This window comes from Osmerus mordax, chromosome 11 (assembly GCF_038355195.1).
Source record: "Osmerus mordax isolate fOsmMor3 chromosome 11, fOsmMor3.pri, whole genome shotgun sequence".
Classification (NCBI taxonomy): domain Eukaryota; kingdom Metazoa; phylum Chordata; class Actinopteri; order Osmeriformes; family Osmeridae; genus Osmerus; species Osmerus mordax.
The window spans coordinates 6,183,782-6,209,171 of record NC_090060.1 but is presented as its reverse complement, the minus strand read 5'-3'; the positions used below and the strand labels follow the sequence as shown (position 1 = coordinate 6,209,171).

Here is a 25,390-nt window from a genome sequence, read left to right as displayed (position 1 = left end):
AGGGAGAAGGAGGGAAGGTGGAGGGAGAGAGGGGGGGGGAGGGAGAGAGCGGGGAGGGAGAAGGGAAAAGGAGGACAGGGAGACGGTGGGGAGGAAAGGAGGGAGGAGGAGAAAGAGGTTTCACCTGCCTGGGACGTCATCCTTTTTACATAATCTGCAAACTCTGCAAAAACCTTCCTCTATCTGTATCCACAGCTGCCTAGTTTATCCGCCCAGATAAGGATTCTGGGTATTGCGGTTTTACACAAGAGCAGGTCATATAAGGTTACAGGACAACTGACTCTGCGTACCTGCGTGTCCTCCATCCAGTCAATCATGTAGACCATCTCCTGGAAGGTCTTCTGCAGGGCTAGGTTCTTCTCCAGCCTGGTCCTCCTGCCCACCACCAGATCCTTCAGCAGACTCCACTGGCCAAGGATGTTCTCCTTGCGGGCGGAGATCCTCCGAATGTCGTAGTAGCCCTCCGCCTCCATCTCGGCCGCCAGCTCCACCACCACGCCGATGCGCTCCTCGTACGACGAGATGTCCGCCTCGATGGCCTCGTGCTTCTTCATGGCCGCCTCCACCGCCGGCAGGTCGTAGCCGAAGTTGTCCTGGAGGAAGACAGAGAGCAGGGAGTGAGGACAGGCTGGAGAACAGGCCGACTGAGGCAGAGGGGAAAGGACAGATGGTGATACAGATGGGGAGAGAGCAGGGGTGTCGTTAGCCCCTTTTTACTGATGCACGTGCCCTAGGATAAATCTGCTGTGCCCCAGTAAAATTTGAGTTTGAGTTTGAACAATTTACTTTATTAGTCAGTGCATTCATTTAGATTGATAATCCCTGAAAAAATTAACCCAGTATCCTAATCAACGCTTGTACAATCAAAGCAGTTTAACCGAAAACACCCAACCGATGCCCACAGAATTCCATGTCAGCGCGCTCTTCGGAGCTTGCCAAAGAACCACTGCAGCACGAACATAGAAGTCCAGGTTTCGGACTTGGCACACAAGTCAGAATTGAGGTAGGCTAAGAAAACATTACAAAACCAAAGAAATTTTCATGATATGGTTTACATGATAGGCCTACCGATCATCATATTTTGACTAAAACAATATGACATGAAGCTCAAAAAAACTGTATTTGCGCTCAAATGAATGAGAAAAAAATGTGCACGCTTGCATTAACTATTGATGTCCCTGCCAAAGCTGATATAAAACTTGCGTCCCTGAACTGTTCTATAGTGGGTTAAGCAAGAGGAGTTTGAATAGCCTAGTAGTGCATTGTGCGCAGCAATCTTGAAAGAAAAAAAAGGGATATGAATAGAGGCCTGTGCCCCAATAGAGTTTTATGTCTAACAACGCCTCTGGGAGAGAGAGAGGGAGAGAGAGAGAGAGAGAGTGAGAATGACTTTGAAAGGGAGAGAGATAGAAGGAGAGACACAGTGGTTGAGAGAGAGGTGGAAAAAAAGAAAGAACGAGAGAGATAGAGAGAGAGAGAGAGAGAGAGAGAGAGAGAGAGAGAGAGAGAGAGAGAGAGACAGAGGGAGAGGGAGAGGGAGAGAAAGAGAGAGAGACAGAGAGACAGAGAGAGAGAGAGAGAGAGAGAGAGAGAGAGAGAGAGAGAGAGAGAGAGAGAGAGAGAGAGAGAGAGAGAGAGAGAGAGAGAGAGAGAGAGAGAGAGAGAGAGAGACATATTGTGGACCCTTGTGGACAACACCAGAGGGACTTTAGGCAACCCCAAACCTCCATTACGTTTTGGCAGGCAGACAAGACAGTCTCCTGCCAAGGCGTGAGGGCCTACCTGAGACACCAGGCGCTGGTTCTCATTCAGCCAGGCCTGCCTCATCGTGGTCTTGTGGTCAAACCTCTGGGCCAGCAGCTCCAGCTTCTCCTGACGAATCAGCTCCTGCCGTAGAGCCACGCCCCGCTCATGCTCCGCCTTCTCCAGCCTCTCCCACGCCTAAACGCAGTGGGGAGTAAAAACGTCAACAGCATGTTCTATTCTGTCAAGCTCGGAGGGGCGTCAGGATGAAAACACTTACATCTGCTCTGAAAGCATACCGTGATTCAGAGGGATCAAAAGGACCAGATGACTCATTTGTTTGGGTCCATTTTTTAAGGACCGGCTATTAATGTCATCGTACTGATAACGCTAATTCACAAGTCAACAGACAGCCTGTCGCTGTCTCTCTCTGTACCTTGTTGATGTCGGAGATGAGCTTCCCTTCATGAGGAACGTAGAGCTTCTGGTTGTTTGCTCGCAGCTTGCTTTGGATGGTGAAAAGGAGGACCTCTAGGTTACCCTTCTCCTGGAACCTGTGGGGAGGGGGTGGGGGGCACAGTTTGAACTGGGGCAAAAAGACAGAAAGACAGGCCGACAGGCACACAGGCAGACAGACAGACAAACAGAGAAAGAGACAGACAGACAAACAGAGAAAGAGACACGCAGACAGACAGGCAGACAGACAGACAGATAGGCAGACAGACAGACAGGCAGGCAGGCAGGCAGGCAGACAGAGAGACAGGCAGACAGAGAGACAGGCAGACAGACAGACAGACAGACAGACAGGCAGGCAGGCAGGCAGGCAGGCAGGCAGACAGACAGAGAGACAGGCAGGCAGACAGACAGACAGACAGACAGACAGACAGGCAAGCAGGCAGGCAGGCAGGCAGGCAGACAGACAGAGAGACAGACAGACAGACGGGCGTACTTGATGGGCTTCTCGATGGTGCAGTAGGTGGTGAAGGCCTGCAGCTGCTGCTGGACCCCCGTTAGTGAGTTGGCGAACTTCTGGTTGCTGATGACAGCGATGGTCTTCTCTATCCACTCCAGCAGGTCAGACGCCAAGCCCTCGTAGCGCTCGATGATCTTCTCAGCCTCGATCGCGTTTTCCAACACCTGGACACACACACACGCACACACAGACGCACGCATCCAAACATACACACACAATTACTGTATATAGGCTACTGTGTGCTTTAAAATAAGTGTTTTATCAAAGTACAAACCTGTTAGCTGAGATTTCATAGAGAAGGATTTAACCTGGTGGAAGACTCGGCCTACCTTGCCTACTCTCTTGCCCTCCACAATGAGGGCCTTCATCTTGGAGAAGTAGTGGTAGTAGGAGACCACATAGGTGATGATGGACTTCTCATCTGGGTTCTCAGTGTTCACGTCTGTATGGGACAAACAGGAGGAAGAGAGAGAGAGACATAGAAAGATTAGAGAAATAAAAAGAAAGATTGGAGGGAAAGAAATAGAGAGATTGGAGAGAGATAAAGAGATTGGAGAGACATAAAGAGATTGGAGATAGATAAATAGATTGGAGATAGATAAAGAGATTGGAGACAAATAAATAGATTGGAGAGGATAAAGAGATTCGAGATAGAGAATCAAAGTGAACTGTCTGAATGTGAGCCTGAGTGTAGGCTCACCCTCTGGGTCCAGTAGCTTGGTAAGGCCGAGGTTATGCTCTGCGATGTTGAAGGCTTGTTGGAGGTTGTGGGTGGCATTGGACCGGGCCAGCTTGTGGAATTTCTATTAGGTCAGGTCTTAAAAGACAAAAGTGGAAGTCAAGCTGGAGGCTTTAGCTTAGCGGGGTACTGACAATCAGAGAATAAAACCAAAAGGAGCACCTTTTGATAAACCTTTAGGATTCAGGACAAAAGCAGTTTGGCAAAATACAAAGGAGACGTTTGTGTCGATGTCATCAGACCTCATTGTCAGCTTATTGGGAACGCATCAGAATACAAAAATACTAATCATATGCAGTCCTTTTTACAAGTCACAGAGGACTTCACATATATGCCCAAATAACTGTACCTTAACCAACATAAGCCTTCATGGAGACATAGAAGGAAAACCCATAGATGGGTAGATGGAAAAAAACCTTGGGAGGAATGAAAGACCGAAAGAAGGAACATCTGGATGACTGTGTGACTGAATGGATGACAGGATGCTGGTCTCACCTGTGTCTGTGTATGAGAGCATTGAAAGCCAGGCCATCCCTCCAGCAGGTGGTGAAGTTCTGGATGTTGACCCTCAGGGTACCTGGGGTCACACAGGGTTTTCAAAGGTCAACGCAGGACAGGTCAGTCAGCATCAGTGCAGATTTTTCCCCCACATGTTCGAACAGCAAGCGATCAATGAAAAGCCCTTTCATAGGGAAATCCAGTGAGTATATAAAGCATTTGAACCCTGGTTATCCCTGGTCCTCAGGGCCCACTGCCTGGCATGTTCTAGATGTTTCCCTGGTCCAACACAGCCGATTTAAAAGAATGGGTTGCCATCAAGCTTTGCAGAAGCCTGACAAGTATGTTGGAGCAGGGAAACATCTAGCATGCCGGGCAGTGGGCCCTGAGGGCCAGGGCTGAAGACCCCTGGTGTGAAAGGGAGGATGTGGAGGCAGATCCACCGACCCTTGCAGTCTTCATCTGGCACCAGAGCAGCAGGGCATCCTTGGCCGAGCGAGTCTCTCTGTTGTCCTCCGTCTCTATCTTGATCACCTGGATCTGAGAGAGAGAGAGAGAGAGAGAGAGAGAGAGAGAGAGAGGAGAGAGAGAGAGAGAGAGAGAGAGAGAGAGAGAGAGGAGAGAGAGAGAGAGAGAGAGAGAGAGTGAGAGGTTATAATTCAGAAACAAACACCACAGTCAGTTGGAGAGAGACACAGGGTAACAGGATGAGTTCAGATGGGATTGTGGAGGAGCAAAGGAGCATCAGTGTCTGGTATACATCTGTGTAGACACGCCAGAATATATGTTTATGTGGGAATATACCTGCCATAGACCTTTACAGTCCAGTATAAACCCTGCCTGCCTGCCTGCCTGCCTGCCTGCCTGCCTGCCTGCCTGCCTGCCTGCCTGCCTGCCTGCCTGCCTGCCCTGCCTGCCTGCCTGCCTGCCTGCCTGCCTGCCTGTCTGTCTGTCTCTGCCTGTCTCATTAAGTTTGGAAGCAGTGCCCTTACACTGGTGTTCAGCACCATGCTCATGTGTGTGTGTCTAACTCAACTGCATGCTGTCCTGTTTCTAACATGGCTAGCTGCATCCTCTCACCACACACCACATGAATTAAACATGTGTCTGTGATGGCCTTATGCACCAGTCACTGCTTCATCATCTAACAGGATTGGTCCACTCATCACGAAAGGCAGCCATTGGTCCTTTGATCATTATACATGACAGGCGTCCAATCACATCAGTAATGACATGATTCCAGCTAATGGGAGGGATGACACCTAAAAATATGCTGTACCGTCATCCTCCACACATTACCCTGCTGGGGCTCAGAGCCGGGAACATGCACACACACACTCCCTCTCTTTCTCAACACATACACACACACACTCGCAATCTCGTACACACACACACACTCGCTCTCTTTCTCAACACGCACACACACACTTGCAATCTCATACACACACGCAGACACACACGCACTGTCTCTATCTCTCATACACACACAAAACACATGCGCTCTCACTCACGCGTAATGAGTAAGAGTGATCAAAATAGTGAAAAAACACAAACAATGTCATATTTATGCACAGACATTGATCACTGCATATTGATCAATATAGCCACAGATCTATAATTCCCATATAGATCTTTAAGGCTGGTGTTTCTGTAGGCAGGCATACACAACACAGGCACAAGCCTGCACAAGCACAAGGACGAGCAGTCTGATACCTGTATAGCAAAGGACGTTTCGTCAATCCATTCAAATACTCCTGGATACAGTATGGATTACCTCTGACTGCACCTCTTTTCCTTTCCCCCTTCACCTCCTTTCTCTCCATCCTTCATCCCCCTCTCTTTCTTTCTCTTCCCCTGGCTGTGTGCTGCTGCGGCAGACACTGGGCCTTACCTGCTGACTGGGCAGAGTCAACTCTCTCAGTCAGAGATGGAGGGAGGGGAGGGAGGGAAGGGAGGTGTGGGGAAGAGGGAGACGGAAAGGCAGGGAGGGGAGAGAGAGAGGCAGGGTGGGCCAGTACGGAAGGAGGGACAGGGTAAACTGAGAGATGAGTGTGGGTGAGAAAGAAAGAGTGAGGTGACAACAGCAACGGGTTGCAGCATTAATGAGGGAGAGACGGGAGGATAGAGGGAAGGAGATAGAGAGGGGGAGAGGGAGAAAGAGAGTGGGGGGGGGGTGGCAGGGTGGATTGCTCTCGTCCTCGCCCAGAGCCCCACCATCATCAATTCACAAATCCTTCTCCTCCTCTATCAACTCCTCTCTCTCCTCTTACTGCTCCTTCTCCTCCCTCTCTTCCGCCTCCTCTTTCACTGCATGCAAAATTGACGAGGCCATCGACTGGTTGGCTCTCACTGTTCCTACAGAAGATGCTACTGACACTAACACCAGTCTCATCTACAGACCTGTTCAGCTACAGACACTGACACCCAACACATCTCGACTCGATCAGATCCCCAATAAACACCCCCTCCAAAGAAGTCTAAGCCACTGTACTTACATGTCTGTCCCTCTGTCAATCTGTTTCCTGCCATCACCTGCTGTTTGTTAGTCCGTACATGTGTGTGTCTGAGGAAGCGTGTGTGTATCTGTGTGTGTGTGTGTGTGTGAGAGAGAGAGAGAGAGATAGAGAGAGAAAGAGAAAGAGAGAGAGAGAAAGAGAAAGGAAGAGCGAGGGAGAGCTAGCATGTGAGAGAGACTGAGATACAGAGAGAAACAAAGAAAGAGAAAGTGAGAGAGGAGAGCTCGTATGTGTGACAAAGGCAGAGACAAAGAGAGAGATATACAGAGAGAGATTCAGAGAGAGTGGTTCAGAGAGAGACAAAGAGGGAAAAGGGGAGTGAGAGCTAGGATGTGTGTAGGAAAGAGAGAGGATGTCAAGCTGTGTGTCCTTGTTGGAGATCAGACTACCAGAGCAGGCCAGAGTGACATTCAAGCTTTGTTGGTGGCGTCCCACAGTGATGATGCGGCATGTTTGGGTGGTTCTCTGAGCAAACCCTATGGCTGGTCTGGAAGTCACTCCTCCAGTTCACCCTGTCCCAAACCAACAGACTGAAAACAGCCTGCCTGATTTGATGATGACACACACAAACAAAAACACACACAGACACGCAGGCACACAGACACACACATACATACACCCCCCCCCCCACACACACACATACACACACACAGACATGCACAAATGCATATTCATATGAATTCACACGCACACGCGCAGGCATACGCAAACACACACATACACACTCAGATGCATCAACACACGCGGAAACACACAACGCATGTCGGGCTGCTGTGAACACGACACCTTATCCAACAGACCCACGAAGCTATATCTGTCTGTTCATGACACAGATTGATGAGAACGTCTGTCAAGGAGAAGCTGTGTACAGTACACGTATATATGCGCGTGTCTGTCTGCACGCATCTGTGTGTATATTGAGTGAGTATGTATATGTGTGTACATCCGTGTGTGTGTGTGCGCATGCGTGTACGCGTGTGCATGTGCGAATGTGTGTGAATGTGGTTTTCTCTGCAGTATTTTGTCTATAAGCAGTGAGGATGACTCACAGTGGGTCCCACCCAAAAAGCAAGGTCAGGCAAGAACCAGCGCTGTACACTGCTACCGTGGCCATTGTAACAGCAAGAGAATGTCAGTACAGTGGTGTACTATAGTGCCGTTATGTTGGTGATCTAGGATGCTAACAGGATGCTAGCGCGCCAGTGCACTGGCGTGTACACTTGGGAGGAGCCCTACCTGGAAGCGGAGGATGATGGTCCAGATGAGGCCGAGGGTGAGGCGGTGGTTGCCGTCCACAATGTCATGGGAACCGACGTTCTCCAGGTGAACCCGCTGCTCCTTGAGGAACTGGAGGGCCTTGTCCACGTTCTCCAGGCAGTGGATCCTCATGCGACCCCGGGTTGGCCTCGGCTTGTGGGGAGAGGATGGGAGAGAGGGGGGAGGAGAGAGAGAGCGGGGAGAGGGGGGGGGGGAGGGGGGAGAGGGGGGGGGGGAGGGGAGGACGGACGACAGGACGGAGAGGTCAGACGGAGGGTTGTGTCTCCAAAACACAAACATTATGTGGACTATTCTCCTCCCATTCCATCTGACACGACGCTGCAGTTGTTCATGCAACTTTTATGAATGCTTGAACATTTGGAAGCTAAAATAACCATGGTGTGTTTCTTTGAAGCAGCCTCTAATATCCAGACACAGGACTGATGGTGACACAGCCCTAGTATGTCTGTGAGGAAGACCTTTCTGAGAGGAAGGTGTGAGAAGGAGACCTAACTGGTCACGGCATAAGGACAGGTAGAGTAGACAAAGGAGAGGAGAGAGAAGAGAGAGCTGATACTGGTCAAAGGTCTCGGGATGTACCGAAGAGATATCAGCACCAGGAGGAGGTATGACTGCAAGAGAGTGTTTATTGGCATTAATGAGTGATGGTGAGGTGAGGCAGGGTGGTGAGGTGAGGCAGGGTGGTGAGGTGAGGTGAGGCGGTATGGTGAGGTGCTAGAGGGTGAGGTGAGGGCGTACCAGCAGCTCTCCAGACAGGACCTCCAGCAGCCTGGTTAGCATGTAGCCGTCGCGCAGGTCGTTGTAGAGGTCGGCGATACGACAGGACACCCGGGCCAGGTGGGAGTTGACCCACTTGGTGAACGTCTTCTTCTGGACGGCATCTCGCTCGTCTGAGGGGAGGGACACGCAGAGACGAACACACACACACATAAGCATGCACACACACACACACACACACACACACAGGCAGCGGTCTCAGTTTCACACACAGAGCAGTCTACTGTCCTTCTAAAGCTCTGCATGGGTGTGACATGCAGGCTGATTGTGCTGACAGTGTCATGAGCACTAATGAACCCTTCACCAGCACATACGCTCCTTTTTTTCTGTCTTTAACTCTTTCATTCAAAGTCTCTCTCTGTTTCTTCCTTTCTAATGGTCTATTTGGAAATCTCTCCCTATCTCCCTTTAAATTCCCCTCTTTCTGTCTCTCATTTTAAATCATTATCTTTCTTTGGAAATCTCTCTCTTACTCTCCTTTTCTTTCCATCCTTCTCTCTCTCTCTCTCTCTCTCTCTCTCTCTCTCTCTCTCTCTCTCTCTCTCTCTCTCTCTCTCTCTCTCTCTCTCTCCTCCCTCCCTCCACCTGGTCCTGACCTGCCAGGGCCTTGATGCGGGAGCACTCAAACAGCTTGGAGCTTGTGCACTCGGTGTCCCAGTGGGCCGAGCTGGCAGGGCGGTTGTTGTTGTTGAGCGGGCGCTGGGTCTCTGCATTGTCCAGGTCTGTGGAGGCATCGGCCATTGCGCCGGCTGCCCCTGGACCTCCTGCACACAAACACACACACAGTATTAGACCTGAGACTCAGTGTAGTGTGCTTTCCAGGAAAATACTTTTCTGATACACTCAAGTGCATAGGATACACACCCTGCATGACCTTACACACCCACACATGCAATCGGCAGTAACTCAAAATCAAAAACATTTTGCATCTCACTGTTAAAAATATACATTCATTCATGGGGTTCAGCTGTCTTTGTTAACTTCCTGTCAAACGTGTGCTAATAATACTGTGATACTTCATTCATGACTCACAGTCAGCTGCAACACCTCAGATCTGATTTACAGTTTGTTTTGTTGCTAAGTCTGTCTCTTCCCTGATTGTGAAAGTTCAAACTGTCTGATAAAAATAACTTTATTGAAACAACTGGGTCATGGTGTTTGTGTTTCAGGAGGATGAGAGATCAGTGCTCAGCTGTCAGGAAACAGCTCAGTAGCAACATCACTCCCAACACACCTCCTATTCAGACACATCTGTATTCCTGTTCATCTGGACCCAACGCTGTCACTGGCCCAGCCTCCACCCCAGCCTCCACCCAAGCCCTAAGCCCAGCCTCCACCACAGTCTCCACCCCAGCCCCAAGCCCAGCCTCCACCCTAGCCTCCACCCCAGCCTCCACCCCAGCCCTAAGCCCAGCCTCCACCACAGTCTCCACCCCAGCCCAAAGTCCAGCCTCCACCCTAGCCTCCACCCCAGCCTCCAAACCAGCCCCCAGCCCAGCCTCCATACCAGCCTCCACCCCAGTCCCCAACCCCCAGCCTAGCCTCCAGTCTCCAGCGTCCTTTAACAAACCTCCAGCCCTAACTACAACCTCCTCAAGAGCCTCCTCCCCTTCTCCCTCCCTCCCTCCCTCTCTTTGTCCCTCTCCCTCCCCTCCAGCCCTACCTCCCCTGCCCCCCCTCCTCCCCCTCGTTCTCTCACCATCAGCTGCTTCAGCCTACTGTCTCTCTCCCCCATCCCTCTTTGTCATTCTCTACAGATTGGGCTATGAATATGGACATTATCATATTGGCACATTGAAATATGAGAGGCCCAGTTAACACGAGAACCATCTAAACTGTGTTTTTACAGACTGACGCTGAGACTGAGTGAGGTCTGACTCAAGTTCTTTTCTCCACTCAGGCCATTGTCCTTCCGGCACCATTACAAAGCACCAAAATTCTCAGAATTCCCCTCCCCCTCCCTTTTCCCTCCTGTCCTCTCCTCCCCCCTTGCCTCCCCCTGTTACACTCCCCTCCCCCCTTTCAACACCCAACCACCGCAACCTCCACAATATTTACTGATGGACGGGTCTCTATCGTATCAACAAAGCAAAAACACCAATGCACGCACACACACACACACACACACAGTTGCAAATCTCTTACACATTAATCCGGTTAATTTACACGATAAACTATTGATTGATTGGTTATGCATGCTTTAAGTAAAGAATAGTGTAAATGTTAGTATTATGGATCAATGGAATATGTGCTTTGAGCTAACGAGACTAGGGTTAGAATAACTGTGTTATTCCCCTCTGCATTACCACCACCAGCACCTTTCTGTCTGTGTGTGTGTGTGTGTGTGTGTGTGTGTGTGTGTGTGTGTGTGTGTGTGTGTGTGTGTGTGTGTGTGTGCTGGATAGAAGATGCTACTAGTGTAATACCCTGTGGGGACATGTAAATGTCTTTGTATACTGCTCCTTTCTCTCCCTCCCCCTTTCTTTCTCTCTCCATCTGTAACGCCTTCTCTCCCTTTCTGTCTCAGTTTCTCAGTGTCTCTCTTTCTTTCTTTCTTTCTCTCTCTCTCTCTCCCTCACTTTCTTCCTCCCTCTCTCTTTCTCTCCTTTTCTCTTTTATTTTCTACATCTCTCCATTGTTCTTTTCCTGCTTGGTTACGTATATCGCTCCTGTTACACTTTTTATTTATCAACCACAATTTGATTTGTCAGCTAATCCATATACTGTAGGTCCAGTCTGAAAGATGGTTTAAACAGAAACCTATGGAGAGAGAGAGAGACAGACAGAGAGAGAGACAGACAGAGAGAGAGAGAGAGAGAGACAGACAGAGAGAGAGAGAGAGCTGGAGAGTAGCAGCATAAAAAGACATTTACATGTCCCCACAGGGTATGAAACTATCAGAGACTTCTGTCCTACACACAGACACACACACACACACTAACACACACACTAACAAAAACACACACAAGCAGTTCTTGATAAAGATGTTCTGTCTAAAAGATACATATCCCCCACCAAAACCAGGTCATCGATGAGCAGGAACAGAATATTCTAGAACTAAATGAGGGTGGAGGAGACTTGTAGAGCCAAGATGTGCTGATATTAAGAGGGGAACTTGTCTCACTATGCTCATCATCAAGAGTTCTTTATATTAAGTTAGAGAGTTACTGATTGGAGGTTGTTTCCAGTGTGTGTGTGTGTGTGTGTGGTGGTAGTGGTAGTGGTGGTGTCAGTTAGTGAATGGGTGTGGGTGTGGTGGTGGGAGAATATATGTATGTGTGTGTACAGTATGTGTGTGTCCCTATGGGTGGCTGTGGGTATGCACGTGTATGCGTCTCAGTTGGTGAGACCCCCCTCTCGTGTGTGTGCATGTCTGAGTGTGTCCCAGTGAGTGGGGGGTGCGTGTGTTTCCACACCGACACATAGGAGTATTAGTGATCAGCCTGATGTGTCCCAGTTGCCAGTTTTGCCTCTCTACCAAGAATGGTCAAAGTAGAGCGCCACCTATCTGAGGAGGACTGTAGTTGCAGGCGCCAGCATGACCTTCCCAAACAGCAGACAGATGGCTGTATGTCACCCCCCCCCCCCCCCCCCCCCTCCAGACCCCCTCCAGCCCTCGATCAACACCAGACCTAGTGAGCCAATCAGACATCCAATCACATTTGATCAGTACAGCCCTTTTTTTTCCAAGCAACATCACAGAGGGCTTCCCAGATACCCACAGATCAGCACCCATAATCCACCCAAACCCTCAAGGTGTACCCTCAAAATGTCAATGTCAGTGTTCTGGTCTAGATATTGAAAGCGATCCAGCTGTACTGATTAGGCACACATGCCTTGTGATAATGGCTGTAGATTTCACTAGGGCCTAAAATCACCATCACAATACGTGTGACTTCTATAATATGTAAGAGTGACTTGGGAGTGTTTTGCAATCCGAAGATCTTAAAAACGAGGTCTTGCTCAATGGAGGAAATAAACTCAATGCCTCCTCCATCATGAGCTGCAAGCGGGTGTGTTGGGTTATGACAGGGGTAGTGACAGACTGCTGGTCTGAGAGCCGCAACGCCGCCAGTAGGCTACTGGAGTGACAATAGCGGCCATCACACCAACTCTCAATCATCGTACGAGCCGTCACGCCTGTCGTTCATGTCAAACCTCCGTGTCCTCTGTGGTCTCCTTGCCCTAGCCGCACACACGCAAACACGCACGCGCACGTGCAAACACCCACACACATGCGCATACACACACACACAGACAAACACGCACACACACACACATACACACAGATACAAGCATATACATACACACACAAACATTCAGACACAAACACGCACATGTACAGACAAACACACACACACGCGTGTCGCCCCTCAGCCTCTCCTCTCCTCCACCACCTGGTCCTCTGGAACAACACGCTCTCATAGCCGTGGGACTCGTCTGACTGACCGGTCACGGTAAACAAACACAGCTGTCCGTGCCCCCGTCCCCACGGCGACCGAAGACGGCGTGCGGAGGCAGTCAATGCATGCTGAGGGCCTTGAGCATGGCACTGAGACACCTCACCAGCTATTATCCACCACCACGGGGAAAGGGCCACTCTGTGGGTGAGACAGAGTGGCCCTCTAGAGGCAGGGGGGTTAGTGGTCAGCCGTGATTAGGCTGTTCAGTGTACAGCATGGGTGTGTTCCTCTGGTTAGGCTGGTCAGTGTACAGCATGGGTGTGTTCCTCTGGTTAGGCTGGTCAGTGTACAGCATGGGTGTGCTCCTCTGGTTAGGCTGGTCAGTGTACAGCATGGGTGTGCTCCTCTGGTTAGGCTGGTCAGTGTCCAGCATGGGTGTGCTCCTCTGGTTAGGCTGGTCAGTGTACAGAATGGGTGTGCTCCTCCACTTCTGAGATGAAACCCAGTGACACCTCTGAGCTCTGAGCTCTGCACACAATGAAAGGGAAGGACTCAGTTAGTTCACAGTGGAACAGGCCACTGAGGGAGACACCCCCTATCCAGCATCAGACCAGGAGAGACCCCTGCCTGGACCAGCATCAGACAAGGAGAGACCCCAGCCTGGACCAGCATCAGACCAGGAGAGACCCCTGCCTGGACCAGCATCAGACCAGGAGAGACCCCAGCCTGGACCAGCAGCAGACCAGGAGAGACCCCAGCCTGGACCAGCATCAGACCAGGAGAGACCCCTGCCTGGACCAGCATCAGACCAGGAGAGACCCCAGCCTGGACCAGCATCAGACCAGGAGAGACCCCAGCCTGGACCAGCATCAGACCAGGAGAGACCCCAGCCTGGACCAGCATCAGACCAGGAGAGACCCCAGCCTGGACCAGCATCAGACCAGGAGATACCCCAGCCTGGACCAGCATCAGACCAGGAGAGACCCCTGCCTGGACCAGCATCAGACCAGGAGAGACCCCAGCCTGGACCAGCATCAGACCAGGAGAGACCCCAGCCTGGACCAGCATCAGACCAGGAGAGACCCCAGCCTGGACCAGCATCAGACCAGGAGATACCCCAGCCTGGACCAGCATCAGACCAGGAGAGACCCCTGCCTGGACCAGCATCAGACCAGGAGAGACCCCAGCCTGGACCAGCATCAGACCAGGAGATACCCCAGCCTGGACCAGCATCAGACCAGGAGAGACCCCTGCCTGGACCAGCATCAGACCAGGAGATACCCCAGCCTGGACCAGCATCAGACCAGGAGAGACCCCTGCCTGGACCAGCATCAGACCAGGAGAGACCCCAGCCTGGACCAGCATCAGACCAGGAGATACCCCAGCCTGGACCAGCATCAGACCAGGAGATAGGTCCCTTACCCAGTCTCAGACCAGGAGAGGGCAGACAGCCTTTGGCGCTGAGGAGATTAGCTCAGAGAATCCAGCTCTGTCTAACTGCTGAGGTAAAATATAAGTGTTTATGTCCAGTGGGCTACCAGGGGACACTCACGTCAGCCATCTTTGTTTCCCAATGCTCAGTAGGCTCCTGGATCTCATTCAGCATTCCCCTCCAAAGCACTCAGCATTATTATGGTTCTCTGGCTACTCTGCGTCGCCGCCGGCAACTACTATAAATCATCCTCTCGCCAGCGTGGTGTGAAACGTAAGCTGACCCCCCCCAACATCCCCTCCTCCCTCCCTCTCTTCTTTTCTTTGCTGGGCCTGGTTCCGGAAGAGATGATTGGTGCAGAGCTTTACGGCACCTGCTCCGGCCTAACACCTCCAGGACTGGGTCGAGTGAGAAGGGGAACTCTCCGTACACATTGCTGGTAGAGCTCAATGACCTTCCCCACTTCCTGTATGTGACTTCCTGTCTGGTGGTAGAGGCTAGCTGCGGAGGTTTGTGAGTCGACGTGTGTTATGGGATTGTTGTGCTCTGCAGACCATCAACAGTAATGAAACATTAGAGAGAGGAATGAATACAGTCACATACGTAAACGAACAAACACACACACACACGTGTACTCACAAACAGACTGCCACACTCACACACACGTGTACTCACGAACAGACTGCCACACACACACACACACAGACATACTTCAAACAGTTGTAGTGTCACTATCATCAATCCCCCCCCCCCCTCCCACACATACTCACACACAAATTCACCTCTACCAATCAAAACTAAAGTCTTGAAGATCATCAAAGTGTTCCGGTCTTTCTAGTTGACAGTGATCCCACTTTCCAGAAATAGAAACACCAGTGACATGCAGACCTCCAGCTCTCTGTTTATGGAGGAGAATCAGGGGACCGATCTGGTATGGATGCAGGAGGAGGAGGAGGAGGAGAAGGAGGTGTATGAGGAGCAGGCTGGCAGCTTCCCTGAGGTTAGACAGCTGCCAGCCCTCATCAGTCAGTATCCTCCTCCTCCCCCCCCCACCCCCAACCAACCCCCCCTCCCATCCCTCAGGCCTATGGGAGACTGGTCTCTCCACAATCCTCCCTCATCATCCCCCCTCTCATTCAGCTTTCGTCACCCATTGTTCACACATATCCACATACTAACTAGAGGAGGGGATATGTTTGACCTTTACTTTCAACATAGAGAGTAGGTTGGAGAAAAGAAGGCTGTCTAACTAGGGTTCTCAGGGTGTAATCCCAGAAGGCAGTGGACACCCAACCTTTCCCTCATTACATATTAAGTTATGGCTTGTTCAGAGAGTATGATTTTCTTATGATGTAAACTTGATTTAAGAACACATGTAACCAACTCGGGCTGATTTGTCGTCACGGTAAAGTTTAAATGTGTTCAGAGAGAGTGCTTTTATAACTGGTAATGGCTTTAGGCTTTTACTTGCGAGAATTCAACACGAGTCAAATTCCGGAACACATCAGCACCCCGGACAGCGGTCGTAGTCTGACGTCATCGCACGCCACTGCATTTGAGGCTTATATAGAGTCATCCCAGAATTTAAACATCTGTGACCGAACTCCGAAGTCCAGCCGGCGACGCCCAGCCCGGCTTGGACCGGAGCACTCTAGTCAACACACACCTACAGTTCCCAAGCAAAACAATACCCACGCACGGAAACCGACAAGGCTAAAGTGGGTTTGTCAATATCATGTCTGTGATATCACTCACAAACCGGTGGCTTACAAGGTGAGGCCATATGCGTGAGAAGGTAGTTGTGCATGATATCACAAGTCGACGCAGTTTTCTATGCGCTATAGTGTGTCGGCAAAGAAACACGGGTTTGGGCTCGAGACGGTTGCCTTTTGCTTGTGTAAGACCGACAGGAAGAGCGAAGGGACCCCTTTGTGCCAGCTCCATCTCGTTTTTTTGGAGACATCGCTTTTAACCTTAAAATGACACATACGACCTGCAGCCTTCCTTCCATTCTTCCGCCGCGGCTTCTCTATCTGTCCCGCCGCATGGAACCCCTGCACTATCCCCCTCCATACCATTCCATGAAGTAGGCTACAGCTTTCATTTGTATTGTATTGGTAGGCTTTGAAGTAAGTCGCCTGATGCAATTGCCACGCCGTGTAGTAAATAATCCTTTTAAAGAATTCGATCGAATGGTTCCAAATACAAATTCCATGTGGGGTACTTTCACTGCAGCGTTTCACACGCTCGAAGTGCCTTGCCAACGTCTCGGGGTTCCTTATAGCTTGAGAAAAGATTAGATCGAGGATAAGACACGGATGACTCCCGTACAATAAGACAATTGTTGCCTATAATACGCAAAGGTGTGTAATATGACCAAGTGTGGTCACATATGCAAAGACCGATACTGAATCATATGGCTTCACGGTTAAGGCCTCGTTCCCAACATGCCCTCATTTGACAATCAAACCGTGGGCATAAATATTGACAGTTGTGTTTGCTATACATTGGTGAGCTATAAAAGCCATATGTGTTCTCGTAAAAAAAGAGGAAAAACGGGTATGAAATACGGTCCCCGAATCACTGCAGTAGTCTTGCAGCAGTCAATGCAGGCCGGTATTGCTGCATCTCTCACCAAAACAGCTACCTCGAATTTTCGTCTCCAGTGATAAATGAAATGACACACTAAAATCACAAACACGCGGCTAGCTACAAGCTTACCTTCACCCCCAAGTCCAGATATGGATATTTGTATTATCCCAAAATAAACGTTTGAATCGGTTGATGATGAGACTGGAACCGGAGAGCGAATTACAAGCAGAGCCTTTCGCCGCCTGTCTTCGCAGGCATAGTTGAGCCAAGTAGTCGATGTCTCCTCAATTGGTCTCTGTATTGAGAAGGATCCAACGCGAGATATCTAATCACGGCAGTAATGCGGTATCATAAAAACTGTAAATCTCTGTACTGGCTAAGGGGACCACGCGACCACCGTGGAGGAAGCCCTCGGCCAGCCGGAGATGCTTGATCGAACAATCCAAGCCGGTGGGCTCGCGGTGTATCCTGGCCACCTGATATAGCCTACGTTCCCCCTCTCTGTGTCCTCTCGTGATACTGCTGGAGAGAATTCGGCATCAGTGCGACGGAGGAGGCCACCTCTGTTTGAGAGAGAGTGAGGGGAGAGAGAGAGAGAGAGAGAGAGAGAGAGAGAGAGAGAGAGAGAGAGAGAGAGAGAGAGAGAGAGAGAGAGAGAGAGAGAGAGAGAGAGAGAGAGAGAGAGAGAGAAAGAGAGAGAGAAAGAAAGAGAAAGAGAAAGAGAAAGAGAAAGAGAAAGAGAAAGAGAAAGAGAAAGAGAGAAAGATTGAGAGTTTTGCCTTCGAATATTCTGTTTCTCAATAACAATTCATAATATGATGAACAAACCGTTTTTTTATGATGACTCCAAAAAACAACTAAAACTGGGTCTGACCATTCAATAATTAAGCACTTTTGACCTACATAAGGGTACAAAAGGAACAATTAACATTTCATGCAGTCTGCCTCTTTCTACAAGTGTGGGCTTCTCCGCTGCAATACAAAAAGAGAAAGAGAATGAGTATGACATGGATCCATGACATGTCTAAATATATTAGTTTAAGGTGCGTTTTCCTTTAATTGGTAAATTTGGGAGGAGCTTGTAACGGAAGTAAACCTTATTTTGGTTATTTAAAAGGGGGCGTTTCCTCAAGTGTCAAACGAGGTTCATATCTACATTGTAATTGCTCAGATACGTTGTCGCGTATTCTCAGCGGAGTGTGGTTACCTGACTGTGAACTGTAACGGAGATAATGTCCGAGTCTATCAAGAATGTTGTGATTTTCGGTGCCACTGGGAAGACCGGGCAGGTGACCTTACAACTGGCGGCCGCAGCAGGTAGGCAACAAACAATGACGGACAAAAAAAAGTTGTCTCTCAGACATAACATCTAAATGGGAAACTTTGATTCAGTGATTTTAGATATGGCTACTAAAATCGTTGCCTAAGTAAATATGGGCTACATTGTAGTAAAATGTATGACCCATTCATTGTATAGCATGGTTACCTACAGCCCTACAACGCTGGGATGCTGTCTTGGTTGACGTAATAAGATGCACTGTCTGTGACCCAACAGGACGCTGGACAAATCTAGCTAAACGTGCAGAAATGTAAGAAGCTATGTGCCATATGATTTATTTGTTTTGCCAGCGTTTTCGTTTCCTTGCGCTGAGATCACGGGACATAAAACGCAGAGTCATCACAGTCGTTATGGGCTATAGCTTTCTGCTGAGTCATGTTTGGACAGAGAACGGGGCATATTGCAGTCCCACAGATAGGCGATAGCCCTGCTCTGTCTCCTTATCTCTTGCTCACAGAGAGGGCGGTGTTAACTGATCAGCAACACTAACAGTTTGACTGGATTTGGAAACCTTCAAATTTCTCTCAAACGAGACTGAGGCCAAGACTCCTGTCTCCATTCAATGGATCAATGAAACTGAAGTTGGCAGTCAGTTTAAATCTATTTTTGATAATTTCTCTGTGTGGATTCTCATCTCTGTCAGGATCAGGCAATTCAACCCCAAACTTCTCCCCATCTCCCCATCCCCAGGTTACAGTGTGACCGTGCTGGTTCGGGAACCTGCTCGGCTGCCAGCAGACCACAAGGCCTCCAAGGTGGTGGTTGGCGATGTGCTGAAGAAGGAGGATGTCAAGAAGGCCATGGAGGGACAGGACGCTGTTATCATCCTCCTGGGCACCAGGGACGATCTCAGTTAGTAGCCAACTCATGATAATGCAGAGTAACTTGTTGATGTAAAGTTACAGTTTGAAGGGATAATTCTTTTTTAGTTTTTTTGCTTTAAATCTATATGGTATCAGTCTATATATATGATACATACTACCACACCCACCACAACATAACTTTTGTGAATCCCTAGAACGTTGTTGATCTGAAAGCTATAGTCATAACTCATAAAGGTGTTCCCTCAAATTCTCACTATATGACTTGGTTTTACAATGCTGAATGGCCAGGCGTAGCATCTATTATCCTCTAGAGGGAGCCAGAGACCACTATACGCCTCACCTCATAATATTTTGTTACTGGAAAGAACTAAAAAATGACCACATCTGCTGCTTTAACCATGCTGAATATAACTCCCTTGCCTGCTCACAGGTCCCACTACTGTGATGTCTGAGGGAACCAGGAACATTCTGGAAGCCATGAAGGCTCGTGGAATCAGAAAAGTGGTTGCTTGCATGTCAGGTGTGTTTCTTGACCAAATTGTTTTACTTTTTACTTATTACCAAGCTCACTTTTGGCTTAGGCCGACTTTCTTCGATACATAATCCAGTCCTCCTAACTCAAAGATGCTATGGGGGATATACAGTATATAGCTAACAGAACATTTACTTTGCTGCATGTTTTCCCCTCCCTCCCTATCTCGCTTCCTTTCTTGTCACACTTCACATATAAAATGTCTGATAAATCTTGAGAAATGCCAAAACATACATCTTAAAACAAACAAAAAAGCAAGAAGAAACTTGAGTTTGAACATCTTCTCCTCTCTGCTGTCCAGCCTTCCTCCTGTGGGAGCGTTCTAGGATGCCCCCACGGCTGATGGCAGTGACGGCCGACCACGACCGGATGTTCATGGTGCTGAAGGAGTCTGGGCTGGACTATGTGGCCGTCATGCCTCCCCACATCGCTGGTCAGTGGAGCAACCGTTAACAAACACATTTCCCTCATGCACACTGGTTTTCCCTTTCCCTTCCCTTTGGTTCTGTCTCCTTCTGTCTTTCATTTTCTATCTTTCTGTCTCTTTTACTCTTCTTTCTCTGTCTCGCTTACTTCTCTCCTTCTCTGTATTCACCTCTCTCTCCCCCATCATCATTTTGGTCTGGTGGTGCACCAGTTAGTCCACGAGTGAACCAAGAACACTGAACTTCCCTCCCTCTTTCCAGACAACTTCCCCTTGACTGAGAAGTACACTGTGACAGAGAACACGCTGAAGGGAAAGGTCATCTCTAAGTTCGATCTGGCTCACTTCTTTGTGAAGTGTCTGTCGACGTCTGACTGGGATGGGAAATCTGTGGGAGTGTGTGGGGAGTACGCCCAGCCATGAAGACACTAAACCATCTCATCTCTGTTTCAGACTTTCTAGAAAGGTGTATGCTTGTGCCAGTTCACTCATTGCACAAACCAATGGCAGCTTTGGCTTTGGACTTGATTTTTTTTAAATATATAATGTGTTGAATGAGTATAATGTAATATGTGAAGCGGCAAAATAATAGCCTAATAATCATAATTTTGTAAAGTACACTTTCTGAAATAAATGTTTTACAATGATAAAGGTTTGTGTAAGTCTCGGCGACACACAATAGTAGTTGGTGTGAAGGAGTCAGACAATTACTTCACATTTTCGCATTATTGATCCGCTCCATGGTAATTAATAGCACAGGATTTTTGTTAGAACCCGAGTGTACATCCTTCGAACAACAAGCCCACACAGACAACTGTTAATAAAATGCAAATTATCTCTGAAGTTCTCGGTAAGAAGCCAGTGTGGTTTCACCGCACATGGTAACCAATGCATAACTATGGGCGGAGTCATAACCTCCGTGTTTTTCAAACTGGGAAGGGTAGTACTTTGTGTACTGGAACTCCAGGCGTTTTTCGTTCTTCTCAGAATCGCACTCGTCGAAGACAAAAGTAATGATTTAATTGGAAGACGATAGGCCTATCAGGTAAGCCTGCTTAATTCAGTTATTGTAAACATGCATGAAGAGATAGGGCTAACTTTTCTTCAAACGAGTAGGCTAGTTCTGAAACACCATAAAAATGCTCTTCATTAGCCTGGGAGGAAAGGTTATATACCGAGGTGAAGTTAGTTTCATATTCGACATTTGTCTCACATTCGGAAGACGCTACTTTGCAGCGTCGCGTTAGGGACCGGGTGAAAACTACCCATACCATTTTGAAAAATGATGACTAATATTTTTTTTATGAATATAAAACCTCAAACGGACACCAGAGTATTCTAACAATGTCTGTTATAGGCCTACTTCCACAGCCTTTACCTTTTCAATTAATTTTCAAACAAAATGATAAATCACTAATCTCTGGAAATTGCATGCGATTTCAAACATTCCAACTGACTATTTTCCAGACAAAAACGATATGACAAACACCTTAGTATGGCTTCAAAATGTACAATGAGGAGGCTAACAAGTAACAGTAGCAGGTAGTAGCATTGCTACAAGTAGTTATGCTAGGTTGCTAGGTAACAGAAGCCCACTAAAGCTAGATGCTTCCTTTTCAGAAAAATTACTCACGCTGTGGGGACTGTCGGAAATATTTAGAAATCATGCATCTAAGGGTTAAGAGGATTGAACTATTTTCATAGATTAGCAATATTCCATCATTTTCTTGAAAACGTAATTGAAAAAGTAAAGCCTGTGGAAGTATACCAGACATTGTTAGAATACTCTGGTGTCCGTTTGAGGTTTTATATTCATAAAAATATTATAAGGGTCATCATTTTTCAAAATTGTATGGGTAGTTTAAACACGGTCCCTAACGCGACGCTGCAAACCAGCATTTCCAGAATGTGAGAGAATGTTGAATGTCGAATATGAAACTAACTTTATATCTGTATTATTACATGAGTCATTGATACTGAAAATGTTATAACTTAATATTGCGAAATCATCGTAAGTGGTCTTGAACAAGAATATTCATGGCACGCTGTGTAATCACAGCTTCTCAGTGATGTCATGGGAATAATCTATCAGTTATGTAGAGCTAATTTTGATCATCACTGTTCAAATGTGAAACTTAAAACAGGATTTGGGGTATTGTATAAAATACGTAAATGTGAATCATTGAGAGAGTGTAGGCTTACCGTAAAAAACTATCAAAGTTAAGCTAGAAAAGTACAATAGAAACTACATGTCCCATAGTGCCATTCTCAGACTATCTTTTTGAGCGTGAAACTCAAAATCGCAGGCGGGATTCAGTATTTGAGGAGTTCGCACTAGCAGTAGTTTGTGGTCGTGATTTCAGCAAATTGCATCTACAAATCACTATTATATCGACTGTATTCGTGATCATTAATGAAACGCAACACACTACATAATCAGATCATTAATAAGAAAAAGTTTCGGTCGAGTAAGGACTGGCTTCTTTACAACAAGGAGATTTCAAGGAAGACTAGTTAGCTAGCATTGCAAAAAGGCAAACGGCCAGACGAAAGAGTTGAATACGTACAGTAGGTTTGTTACAACGACTTTTCACGACTTTGTAGAGTTAATTAATGCTATTCTTTATATGCAAGGCAATGTCGTACGCCTTTGTATGTTGCTCAAGGGCTTTATTTAAACTTGCTCTGCCTGCATCACTGTCTTTCCTTGCATGATGTACGACTGGCACTTATACCCTTTTTGTCATTGATTTCTCTCCAGGTACATAATGATCGCTAAGGGAATGAAGCGTAAATTTCAAGAGGACGATGCGCAGTGTGGCAGCGTTAACGGCGTACGCTGGGAGAATCAGAGACAGTCGGTTCTCGACATTTCTCTGGTGAAGTACCAGCACGGCCAAGAGCTCGTGGAACCTAGTCTGCGACGATCTGTGTTGATAGCCAACACCCTGCGACAAGTAACACAAGAAACAAAGCGTCCAGTTGAAGTGGTCCTTAAGGCTACTCCAGTATCGCCTACTGCTCCTTCCTCAACTACGGAATCTCTCCCTTCCCGCGTAAGTGTAGCAAACTGCCACTCAAGAGTAGAGGAGGACTGGGTTGCTATGACAGCAGAACCGGATTTCTCTATGTCAGGAGCCATATCCTCTATCCTTAAGGAGCTGGACACAACCCTTGATGGTGTTTTTGGGCCTCAGTCTGGCCCACGGCTGCCCCTCAGGTCCCTGGAGAATCTGTCTGGTCCGGGGCAGGGGGTTTGGGAGGGGCGCAGGGCTGAGGTCAGCAGAGGTTGGGAGGGGGTGAACTGGGGCACTGCTGAGGTCATGGCCTCTGGCTACTTGCAGGACGTGACCCTGGATGACATCTTCCAGGACATTGACACCTCGACGTTGGAGAAGGAGATGGGGGCCCTCGGAGTGCGGGCCCCCTCGTCTACCTCCTCCTCCTCTTTTTCCTCCTCCTGTCCCTTCTCCCAGGAGCTCCTGAGATGCCTCCCCTCCTTGGCCTCTTCCTCTCCCTTCTTCCCCTCCTCCTCCAGCTCTCTCTTCTCCCACAACCAGAGCCCCAGGGAGCTGTCAGAGCTGGACCACCTGATGGAGATCTTGGTGGAGTCCTGATGCTCTGGAACTCCCCAGTAGAACAGTGTGACATCAGAACCAGAGAAGAAAACGGCAGAGTTGTTTCTGTTGTTGACTCTTATGGTCGGTCACATGATCGATCACATGGTCGAAATGTGTTGGTTTTAGGAGATGATTTTTGAACAGGAGCCCTTTTGTACTTTCTCATAACAGTAGTGATGTACTGATATCTATTTAGAATATTCTTAACATTTTAGTCACTTTTTGCTTGTATCAAGAGATTATATAGTTGGATAATACTAGATGTTCATTTCAGACATTGTATCTTAGAAACAACTGAATTGTAATCCCAGGTTAGATAAATGATTTAGAGCCACACTGTGGCGTGTGTGTGAGGTAGCGTGTGCTTAAATCACACAAATATACTGTGTTATAAACACTAACATGTGAGGACTTGTCTTCTGTGAAGACAGGCATGTCTGCTTAGTGTGTCGTATACTTAATATCCGTCCTTCTTGACCACTAAGATGACGCTCTACACTTACAGTATGGCTGCTGTTTGCTCTTCATACAACAATGCAGGTATAACACTATGCAGCTTCCATACTGTACACAATATGTCGTTTCCTGTTATCGTGCTACACACCTGAACGCAGGTGTGGTGTTTGGGTTGGATCCAACCAACATTTTTCCCAAGATTAACCATTTCTAGGCTAGAACAAATACAAAAGTCTACATTTTCAGGAAATGACTGTGTATCTCAAGACTTAAATGTCATGCAGGTGGCATGGGCTGTGCCACCTGCAAGACGTGGCTTGCAATTTCATAGAATTATTTTGCTACATTGTTTTTGTCAGTTCATATGATTTCTTCCCAATACTGGCACGTTCAAGCCCGGAAGAATAAATTACGTTGTTGCGGTTTAAAATGATGGGCTGAAAATATCTACATTTAGGATAAGTACTCACATATGTTTGTCATGAGAAATGGCAAAACACTGACATTGAATACTGCTATCTATAATGTTCTAATCAATCACCCTTTTGTATCTTTAGATGATTTATCAGTGGATGCAGTAGTTATATGGTTAAGAATTGTGTGCTTTGCATGTGTCATGTGGAAATTGGCCTACAACTCTAAACTATGTCACTGCCTTTTGTTCTGCATGTTTTGCTCAAAGTCACAGGTGTGTTTAGCTGTTGAGTGTTGTTGAATTACAAGACAGGTCCAGGAACAATGTTTGTTCCGGGAAGCACAAACTAACTTTGTTCTCGAGCTGTTTAAATGTTGTCCTTTTTCTGTTTACAAATGTGGAAGTACTTTGCTACAGTATATTTGCTTAGTCACCTCTCAAAGAGGAGGATTGTGTGTTTGTGTCAGAAATGGTTAAAATTATGGGTTATTTATATACTTATTTATGTTATTTTAATGTACTGGCAGTTCATGTTAAAATGTTCCTTAATCATATTCATTTGTTTAACAGGAATGTTATAATGTATTTTATATTTGAAAAGACATGCTAGTTAAGGGAAATGTCTATCCCAACATCACTGTTATAATTCTGTTGTAATAAATGTGAGAAAAAAAAGAAATATAATTCTGCTATGGGCTTAGTTCTGGGGTTTTCTCAGAGACTTGACCAAACTTCAGTTTACGCGAAGGGTTGTGTAATGGACACTAATCTATACAGCTAAAGAGCAAGTGGAGGGAATTACTGAAATAGTATTTACATTAGGCATGAT

At 47.7% G+C, this 25,390-nt stretch overlaps 3 protein-coding genes across 3 annotated transcripts in view; 2 read left to right on the top strand and 1 right to left on the bottom strand.

Annotated features, from left to right (window-relative positions):
* The window catches only part of LOC136951445 (spectrin beta chain, non-erythrocytic 4-like), a 41,065-nt gene extending 31,800 nt beyond the window's left edge, over positions 1-9,265 (bottom strand). The window contains 12 exon segments of the mRNA XM_067245836.1: positions 291-593; positions 1,783-1,941; positions 2,180-2,297; positions 2,693-2,880; positions 3,046-3,158; positions 3,417-3,516; positions 3,518-3,533; positions 3,951-4,032; positions 4,397-4,493; positions 7,706-7,879; positions 8,486-8,637; positions 9,121-9,265. Coding sequence (XP_067101937.1) covers positions 291-593; positions 1,783-1,941; positions 2,180-2,297; positions 2,693-2,880; positions 3,046-3,158; positions 3,417-3,516; positions 3,518-3,533; positions 3,951-4,032; positions 4,397-4,493; positions 7,706-7,879; positions 8,486-8,637; positions 9,121-9,265 — 1,647 coding nt within the window.
* Positions 9,266-18,106: 8,841 nt separating this feature from the next.
* Positions 18,107-20,718, top strand: blvrb (biliverdin reductase B). Its single transcript, XM_067246346.1, has 5 exons — positions 18,107-18,268; positions 18,981-19,142; positions 19,545-19,634; positions 19,948-20,079; positions 20,333-20,718. Exons 1-5 carry the CDS (start codon positions 18,184-18,186, stop codon positions 20,491-20,493), a joined length of 630 nt encoding a protein of 209 aa, XP_067102447.1. The 5' UTR covers positions 18,107-18,183; the 3' UTR covers positions 20,494-20,718.
* A 338-nt stretch (positions 20,719-21,056) lies between these two features.
* On the top strand, positions 21,057-25,369 carry sertad3 (SERTA domain containing 3). Its single transcript, XM_067246427.1, has 2 exons — positions 21,057-21,115; positions 22,832-25,369. The coding sequence occupies exon 2, from the start codon at positions 22,839-22,841 to the stop codon at positions 23,685-23,687; it is 849 nt and encodes a 282-aa protein (XP_067102528.1). The 5' UTR covers positions 21,057-21,115; positions 22,832-22,838; the 3' UTR covers positions 23,688-25,369.
* The last annotated feature ends 21 nt before the right edge of the window (positions 25,370-25,390 follow it).